General features: G+C 38.1%; 1 protein-coding gene across 1 annotated transcript in view; it reads right to left on the bottom strand.

Annotated features, from left to right (window-relative positions):
• Window positions 1-232: 232 nt before the first annotated feature.
• EXOG (exo/endonuclease G) overlaps window positions 233-9999 on the bottom strand; it is a 28293-nt gene continuing 18526 nt past the window's right edge. The window contains exon 6 of the mRNA XM_034401639.3: window positions 233-1690. Coding sequence (XP_034257530.2) covers window positions 1229-1690 — 462 coding nt within the window. The 3' untranslated portion in view covers window positions 233-1228. The remainder of the gene's footprint in view (window positions 1691-9999) is intronic.

Below are 9999 nucleotides of genomic sequence, written 5' to 3'. Positions count from 1 at the left end.
CTGAAACAGATGCAAACTTTTGCTTTCCCCTAAAAAAAAAGTGGTCTTTCCTTCTCATTTTGCAGCTTGAAAAGCAATTTGTGATGGAAACTGTGGGGTAAAGACGGAACAATAAAAGGTAAACAGCATAACATACCTTTGTGTTGACATATACTTACACCCAAAAAAAGCTAAGGCAGGATCTCGTACCTGATCCTACAACTTCGATAAAAAACAGAAATCAGAATAGAAATCCTGGAAAAATCTTTATTTCAAAACACTTTACTCAAAATAACACTCTCAGGGCATCAACTATCTGTCAAATAAACAAGTTGCAGAAAGAAAAATAAATAAAAGCAGTGTTAAAACAGGGTGTTAATTGGCCAATCTAGAGATGTGATGGTAGTAAGAATGCTTAGTCTGAAGAATCAAAAGAGATTTAAATTCAGGACAGTAATACTATTAATATATTATAATAATGTATTACTACACACAAAAAGCAATCAGTTGTCTTTAAAAAAAAAAATAGCTGGCCATAATAATAATAAAAAAAATGAGCTGGCCTATTAGAGCAGTAAAGATACTCAAATGACTGGATTCACACACAAGGTATTATATGGTTCATTTGGTTTTACTTTAGTAAGTTGCCTGACCTAGCCATTGTAAATCCAGTCACTGATGTTTTTGTAATTACATCACGGTTTAACAAACCATGGCAGAATATGTGAGCTCAACGTGAGATATTATTGTAAGACATTTAAACAGAGTGTGTGTGTGTGTTTTATGCTGTATACCCAGATTTTAAATTAGAAATGTGGATTTAATCAAATTCCCATGAAGAAAGCAGCTGAATGGGGAACTGGGGGTGGGGGAAAGGGAGGAGGAAGGAAGAAAATAATAGATATTATTCTAAAAACGTCAAATTAAAATCAGTGATATAATCTTAACAGGAAAGAATAAAACACTTCTAAAGCAAATATATTAGAAAAGCATTCAATAGATAGCAATGGAAAAATCTTGCTTATATTCCCAGTGGTTTTTTTCTAGCGTTTCATGAAAGAATCCCATAAATTTGAATATTTGACGGCTAATTTAGAAAAGCACCCCTATCAACTCCCAGCACAGAGAATGTTTCAATTTCATATGGTAAATTTTATATTTTTATCATAGGGGAAGAGCCAAAGAGAATGGTTATGAAAGCTTTTTTAACAGCTACACCTCTGGAAATACAACACCAAACTTTTTAAGTTCAACCAACTTTTCTTTCTCTAACTTCTGCTGTGGTTTGTTCAGCTAATTCTTCTTTCTTCTTGTTATAAACCTTTAAGAGATACTCATCTGGGTCAATTCCTTTTTCACGTAACTCAGACATGATTTTCCCTAGCCTTTCTGGTGTCCTTGCATTCTGTAGTTTCCGAGTTGTGATATACAAAGTAAATTCTTCCAGGGTCATTAGCTTACAAGTATCAACCTCACAGATATTTCTAACATCTTCAGATTTATTCACTTCTGGGAAGAAAACAAGACCGGACATTTTCTCCAGATCTTCAATGCCAACTTGGAATTCCTGGAGCTGATGGTCAAATCCAATAGGACGGTTTGGTACCACAAAGGCTCCAAGTAGCAAAGGATCTTGAAACACTTCACTTCGCCTGGCGAGAATGACTTTGTAGAGATGAGAAGGTACAGCCACCTCGTCTTTCCCAATTACCTATCAGCAGAAGGGAGAAATCGTATCACTCAAATTCATCTATCTGTGCAGATTCTCAATCATCCAGGCTATGGTTGTCCCAAAGGTGCTTTTCTAAAAGGCAACTGGACTTTCTTGTTGTTGTTTTTCCTTTGAAAATATTTTGCTTCTCACTTAAGAAGCTTCTTTGGTTCTAACTGACTGGTGGAGAATGGAAGGATTTATATTCTTTGTAGTCATCTGGTCATTAGCACTTTCTCCGAGAGTCGTTAAGGCCACTTGAAGATTTACCTCAGGATCATCTGAATCAGAGTGCAAGTGTGTGTGGAACTTTCAAACCTGTGGCCCTCTTTGTCCAAAATGTGGACTTTGCTGACTTCAAAAAAATGACCCTTGTCTTGCAGATTCAGCAGTCCATCTGCATCCCCACCATCAATTAGAACAGAAGAAGCTCCTTGGATTAGAAGCGAAACATTTTTCAAAGAAAAAAACCAAGGAAGTCCAGTTGCCTTTTGGAAAAACACCTTGAGGATTCAAATTCATCTTAAATTAGGGCACAATCCAGATTTCATTTGGATGAATATGGAACTGCCAACCCAACAATAAGAATTATTGAATAAACACAAGCCAATGGTTGACAAAGTATCTACCCATTTTAAAAAGGCTGTTAAAAAGGAAACCAGTTAATTATTCCCCTAGGTTGATACATTGCAAAAAGATTGGAAAGGAGTTGTTAATTCCTGGGAAGGTAGAGTTAGTCCTCAATTTACAACCACAACTGATGTTAATTGAGTCATGGCCTATTTTACAACCTTCATTGCCATTGCTGTTAAGCAAATCACTGCAGTTTAATTTAATTAATTCATTAATGAGAGCCAATTTGGTTTCTAGGCTAGAAACCAGGAAACTCTGAGTTCTAATCCTGCCTTAGCCATGAAAACTGTTTGGATGAATTTGGGACAGTCACTTTCTCTCAGCCCAATCCATCTCATAGGGTGGTTGTTGGGGGAAAAATAGGAGGAGGAAAGAACATTAAGCATGATTGCTTCCTTGAGTTACATATTCAGTAATAAAAGTGGGATTAAAAACACCTAATAAACAAGTCATACATCCCTACACATTATTTATTTATTAGTTTGATTTATATTTATTAGTTTGATTTATATGCCCCCACTTCTCCGGAGACTCAGGGCGGCTGACAATGCTTTTAAGCAATAGCCTTCATACTTTTGTGTATTCCTGCTTAGTAGGGCTTTTGCCCCCCCCCCCAAAGCGGTGTTCTATTTTATACAAAGTCAGCTTATTACCCCCATAAACCGGGTCCTCATATTAACACATATGTAACATATTATTTATTTATTTTATTGGTTCAATTTATATGCTGCCCTTCTCCGGAGACTCAGGGCGGCTTACAATGAGTTAAGCAATAGCCTTCATACTTTTGTATATACCTGCTTAGTAGGGCTTTTGCCCCCCCCCCAGCGGTGTTCTTTTTTATACAAAGTCAGCTTATTGCCCCCACAATCTGGGTCCTCATTTTACCTACCTCGAAAGGATGGAAGGCTGAGTCAACCTTGAGCCTGGTGAGATTTGAACTTGCAGTAATTGCAGGCAGCTGGTGCTACTTAACAACACTTTAGTCTGCTGCGCCACCAAGGCTCTTAATAAATATTAACACATATGTAACAAATATAGGCAAATATATATAACAGATAGTTGCCCCAAACACGTTATCAAAAGCCACACAAAAGAGAGAGGCAGAACATTCAGTACGTTTGACCATTAATTCAAACTTCATTAAATAATACCAAGTTTTAAAAGTGTGGTTCCACGTTGCTGGGACTCTAAATCACAAGAACAAAGCAACATACTAGTGCATACTGCCTGATGTGTGGAAAATTCTTAAATTCTTTATCCTTTTTCCTTTGAGAATGTATTGGAAAACATTAGTAAAGGAAGCCTGGTGGTCCCACTGAAATTCTCAAAGTAACATCTGTGCATTTTATCTTTTTAAAGGCTAAACCCATCGAGCGCTGTAGAGATACAAGCTTTTCCCGCTTTGTTCTTTATTACAAGAGAGTTTGTAAAATGTGACATTCAGAACATAGATCTGAAGTGAAAAGTAGATAGTTTCTGCCTGTTCAAAGCTTCAGCATCCCTGGGGAGGCAGGAAGGGAATGGAAGAGAAAGCAGGCCCACTGGCACACTGAGTGAGACTTAACAATCCACAATCCTTTAAAATAAAGGTGGAGAACCCTTTTTATGATTTGTGGACTTCAACTCCCAGAATTCCTGAGCCAGTTATGCTGGCTCAGGAATTCTGGGAGTTGAAGTCCACAAGTCTTATAAAAGGGCCATAGTTCACCACTTCTGCCTTAGAACATCTGGACTGAAGGAACGGTGCCTATGGAATCATTGCTTTTCAATTCTGAGCTCTAATATTCCTTTGTGATTTACAATGGGCGGTAGCAGCATCTTGCCTAGAAGTAGAATCTAACTATTAACCTCCTGACAAACATAGCCACTAAAATCTTATTTTTCACCATGCGAAGTGCACTCTAACAGACCTTTTATGATTTTAGGGCGTTCTTCAGAGAAGTAATGTGCATTGTTCCACATGATTGCTCAGCTCAAAGAAGGGGGGGGGAATCAGCATGTTAATTAGCTACGTCTGTATAGATTTAAAAGGATTAGCCTCATCTTGAAAATATACCAGGAAATCCTGAAACGTGGTATGTGTGATGCTTTAGCGCCACCCAGTGGATGTTTTAGCCAACCTTCATTAACTGTAGCATTCTGTCTCCTTTATTTAAGGCCCTTCCTATGAAGACCAGAAAATATATTAGGATAAAGCCAACACTGTCCAAGGCTGCATTAACAAAGGGATAAAAATCAAGATCACGTGAAGTGTTAGTACCGCTTTTTAATGCCTTGGTAAGACCACAATTGGAATATTGCATCCAGTTTTGGTCGCCACGATAATAATAATAAAAGATGCTGAGACTCTAGAAACGGTGCAGAGAAGAGCAAGAATGATGACTAGGCAACTAGATTAGGCTAAAATATATGAAGAACCATTGCAGGAACTGGGTATGTCTAGTTTGAAGAAAAGAAGGACTAGGGGTAACTTGATGGCAGTCTTCCAGTATCTCAGGGGCTGCCACAAAGAAGAGGGAGTCAACCTATTCTCCAAAGCAGGGGTCACCAACCTTTCGGACCTCAGGGACCACTAAATTCATAATGTTAAGTCCCGCGGACCACTAATATGAATTTTTTAAAAAGATAAATAGTATTTAGTGCAATATAAAAAATGCAAATAATTTTTCTGTGGACCACCACAATTTTCTCATGGACCACCACTGCTCCAAAGCACCTGAGGGCAGGACAAGAAGGTGGAAAGTAATCAAGGACAGAACGAACCTAGAACTAAGGAGGAATTTCCTGACGGTGAGAACAATTAATCAGTGGAAAGGCTTGGCTCCAGAAGTTCTGGGTGCTTCATCACTGGAGGTTTGTAAGAGATCGGACAGCCATTTGTCTGAAATGGGATACGGTCTCCTGCTTGAGCATTAGATTGGATTAGAAGATCTCCAAAATCCCTTCCAACTCTGTCATTCTGTTTGTCAGGTTTCGATATCGTCTCAAATAAAATAACTTCGACCTGCATTTACTCTAGTGCTGACACTGTTTTTCTCTGATTTGTGAACGTCTATTGTATCCACACGTGAGAAATTATAAAGGAATCATTATTTATGGCAGTAGCAGTGGAACATCTTAGCTACAGAACCTTCATTTCCTTCCCAGTTTGGTAGCCACTTGCTATAGTTAAAAGCCAGTACATATTAAAACAAAATACAGAATTTTATAGTGCAATTGCTTGATATCTTATGCTTCAGTACACTTATGTATTCATGTTTACTCTTCTGAATGTCATTCCTGTAGTCAGAGCTCAATCTCCCTATTTAACTGAAATTAATATGTATCACTCTAGATTTATGTTGTGTGGGTGAGTTGTTATTTTGGAATTCTAACACATCTGAACTTAAGTTGCTTGTGCTCACTTCATCCATGTTTGGCATATCCGAACTTCACATTTGAACCTGTTGTTGTTGTTTTTTTTTACTGTTACTGTTGCCTATTGGGAGACATAAGTCTGTTTTTATTCCTATCTTCTAAACAGAGATAACCAGGAATATTAGGTTATAATAAGCCCCCACAAGGCTCTCAGCAGAATTATAAAATGAGTAATAACAGGAGAAAGGATATTGGTTGGTGGCAGATAAGGGGAGAGAAATGGAGTTTAGGGCTTGCGATATGTTGAAAAAACCTGCAGTGAAACAATCACATTCTCTCTTTTAATATCACCTGGTGTGGCTCAGCGCCCCTTGATGTTTCGTCTTTTGTGTATGATGTGTTAAAAGGAAGGCTGCGTGAACTGTTCTGTTTAACCAGAAGACAGGGATGCCTTTAATGTGCTGTTCCCATAGAAAGTAAAACTGTATGAATCGAACCATCTCTGATGAGCACCTGAGAAAATGCCAAGATATGGAAGCCTTAGGAAGCCTTAGTCCCGTGCTGAAACAGGAAGGCAAAGGGGACAAACAGGTAGTCCTCGATTTATTTGGCCACGATTGAGCCCAAAATCTATGTTGCTTAAGCGAGATGGTTGTTAAGTGCGATTTGCCCCATTTTATCATCTTTCCTGCTACAGTTATTAAGTGGATCACTGCAGTTGTAAGTGTGTGTGGCTTCCCCATTGACCGCCCTATGTCAGAAAGCCGCAAAAGGGGATCACATGACCCTGGGACACTGCAACCGTCATACCTATGAGTCAGTTGCCAAGAAGCTGAATTATGATTGCACGATCATGGGGGATGCTGCGACAGTTGTAAATGTGAGAGAATTGGTCATAAGTCACTTTTTTCCGTAACTGTAGATCAGGAGTCTGCAACCTTAAACACTCAAAGAGCCATTTGGACCTGTTTCTCCACAGAAAAGAAAACACCGGGAGCCACAAAACCCTTCCTGTGCCTGACTACCGTATTTTTCGGAGTATAAGACGTACCTTTTTTCCCCCTAAAAGGAGGTAAAAATTTAGGTGCATCTTATACACCAAATGTAGCCCTGCCCACCCACTGGCCCCCACCCTTTGGCCTCTGCCTGGCAGCAGTTATCTCCTTGCAAGCAAACAGCGAGAAAAAACAGCTCCTTTCAGCTTCAGCACAGCCTAATTAGCACAAGTTGATTGGATCAGCCTCCCGACTCAGCTGTTTTGCTTTCAGCTGTTTTGCGCAGTGTCACTGCGTTTTTGTATTTACCAGATGAGCTCTTATTTTTGAACTTTCAGACTTACCGTAGCTTGCCAAGTTCTTATCTTTAAGCTAACTGCGCATGTCCACATTCTTTCACTTTCTTCAATCTTTTCTTTGTTCTCCGGCCAGGAGAGGTGGCCGGGAAAGCTTTGCCAAGATGTAACTAATTAGATCAGTAAGATGTTTTATTTTCTTTATAACAAATAAATGAGTTTTTCTTAGAAAATATATCTCCGGGTTTATTTTCTTAAAGTATGCTTCAAGGGAAAAGCCTCGATCCACTTCTCTAAATCAAGGTGCAATTACCCAAAAGCAGAATGGGATTAATTGCCACCCTGACACGCAGGGCTCTGCTGCTTGCTGCAAAGAGGTAAATTGCTGGAGCAGATTTTTTTTTCCTTGTGCTAATCAAGCTATGCTGAAAGCGAAAATGAAAGTAAAGCAGGCTGTTTGCTGCAAGGAGGCAAAATTGCTCAGAGGCAGAGAGAGATTTCTTTTTCTTCTTTTCCTCACCAAAAAAGGTAGGTGCGTCTTATATTCTGAAAAATACGGTATTTCTTGAGCGGTCACAAAACTAGCATATGTAGTTGAATTAAACGTTCTGTTATCTTATGAAACTTTTTTCTTGCCCACAGAACCGGTAGTAACGAATTTTACATTTCACTACTGCCATGAGGTCACAGATATAGCCTCAAATACCCACAATGGCTTTCAGAGTGTTAAGACCATTTGACTGCATACAAAACATAATCTTTCCATTCCTGCCCCCCATCCTGTGAGAACTATCATTCCCCCCCCCACCAAACAAACGAATCTCGACTGTCAATAACTGTCCTTCCATCTCCAACACCATCCAACTGATGAAGCTTTCAGGATAGGTAGCGAAACGTCATCTTCTTCCTCAAAAAAATCAGTCTAGTTGCCTTTTCAAAAATTAAAAAAAAACCACTTTTGATATAACCGTGACCTGGATGGCTGAGGATCTTCATAGACATAGGTGTAATTAAAAGTGTAAGCTTCACATGCCACACAATGCGAAGCAATTCTACAGCTCTGAGAGAGCTTCTTCAATTCTATGATTCTAATCAGTACTGTACTTTGGAATAAGCTGCTAAGATATGCCAAATGGAATCAGAAAAAAAAAAAGTTAACTTGATTTCAAGCCTGTCCCATTTATTGCAATGGAATTTATATGTCCCAGTTTTCTTTGTACCATCATTACAATTTAGCTTATGGCTGACGACAAATGAAATAATCTCCGGTAGATTAATCATCATTCTTTCAATCTCTCTCTCATTTAACAATTAATGCAAATTTCTTATATAATAACAAACCTTTGCTTTTTCTAAAATGTTAAAGCAATTTTAAGATACAATAAGCAAAACATTATTATTTTTTTATTGTAAAGAAGGGCATTTTCTTTTCTTATGCTTTACATCTCATTTTATTGTAGAACAATGCTGCAAAAGCAAAGGATTCTGACTGAGCTGGCAAGCTAGGAGATTTAGTTTCACAACCTCTTCCATAATTCTAGATAGGCATCACATTCTAAACTAAATTATAATGGAAGGAAAGAAATAAAAAGAAACTGACAGTCCCACACACTGTGTAGCGGATGTCCTCTAATGAAATGTTTGCCTTAGGCTAAAAATACGCTGTTAAAAACTTTGGATGAAGCGGTCCTGAAAATAAATACTATTTTGAACATTACTGAAAAGTGTTTTCTTTATTTGGAAAATAAAAGTAGGATTGTATGAGTGATCAGATATAAGTAGTCCTTGACTTACAAGCATTTTTTTAGTGACCGTTCAAAGTTACGACTGCACTGAAGAAGTAACTTAGGATCGTTTTTCACACTTATGACCACTGCAGCATCTCCATGGTCAAGGGATCAAAATCCAGACACTTGGCAACTAGTTCATATTTATGACGATTGCAATGTGTTCCCCAGGTCATGTGATCACCTTTTGCAACCATCTGACAAGAAAAATCAATAGGAGAACCAGATTCACTTAACAACCATGTTGCTAATTTAACAACTGCAGTGAATCGCTTATTAATGGAAATTTTGAGGAACCTTTTTTTAAAAGTGTACAAGTAAATGTATATTTATTGCCTTTGGGTTGCATATATTTTTCTATTACCAGGCAGCTCTTAATTAACGACAGTAATTGCAACCAAAATTTTCATCACTAAGCAATGCCATCAGGAAGTGTAATACCTACACAGAGAGATAGAGAGAAGTACATAATTTGATTCTACCGGTTAAATTAAAATTCTGATTTACCAAATGAATGTTGCAATAATATTTATTTTTTTAGCATTTTAAAATTGGCAAGTCTGAAAGTATTTGATCAATAAGAAAAAATCCCGAAACAAGTTACCGTATTTTTCGGAGTATAAGACGCACCTACTTTTTTTGGTGAGGAAAAGAAGAAAAAGAAATCTCCCTCTGCCTCTGAGCAATTTTGCCTCCTTGCAGCAAACAGCAAACAGCCTGCCTTAGTTTCACTTTCATTTTCAGCATAGCTTGATTAGCACAAGGGAAAAAAATCTGCTCCAGCAATTTACCTCTTTGGAGCAAGCAGCAGAGGCTCTGTGCAAAACAGCTGAGAACAAAACAGCTGAGAGTCGGGAGGCCGATATAATCAACTTGTGCTAATTAGGCTGTGCTGACGCTGAAAGGAGCTGTTTTTTTCTTGCTGTTTGCTTGCAAGGAGGTAAACTGCTACATTCGGTGTATAAGACGCACATAAATTTTCACCCCCTTTTAGGGGGAAAAGGTGCGTCTTATACTCCGAAAAATACAGTATATGATTATTATTATTGTACTGTAAAAATACAAAGGGTAGGTGGGGGTTAATGGAACAATACTGGCATATACTTTTTTTAGTGTAGAAAATAATATACACATTAAAAAAAAAACTTTAATTTATTAGAAAAAGGTAAGATTTGTTTTTGAAAAAGAAGGAAAGCCAAATGGAAATCTGTTTTCACCTTGTCTCCAATGAGCAACCA

The sequence above is a fragment of the Pantherophis guttatus genome, chromosome 4 (assembly GCF_059756535.1).
Source record: "Pantherophis guttatus breed Tessera chromosome 4, ASM5975653v1, whole genome shotgun sequence".
Lineage (NCBI taxonomy): Eukaryota > Metazoa > Chordata > Lepidosauria > Squamata > Colubridae > Pantherophis > Pantherophis guttatus.
The sequence above is the reverse complement of the archived record's forward strand: the minus strand, read 5'-3'. Positions and strand labels throughout refer to the sequence as shown.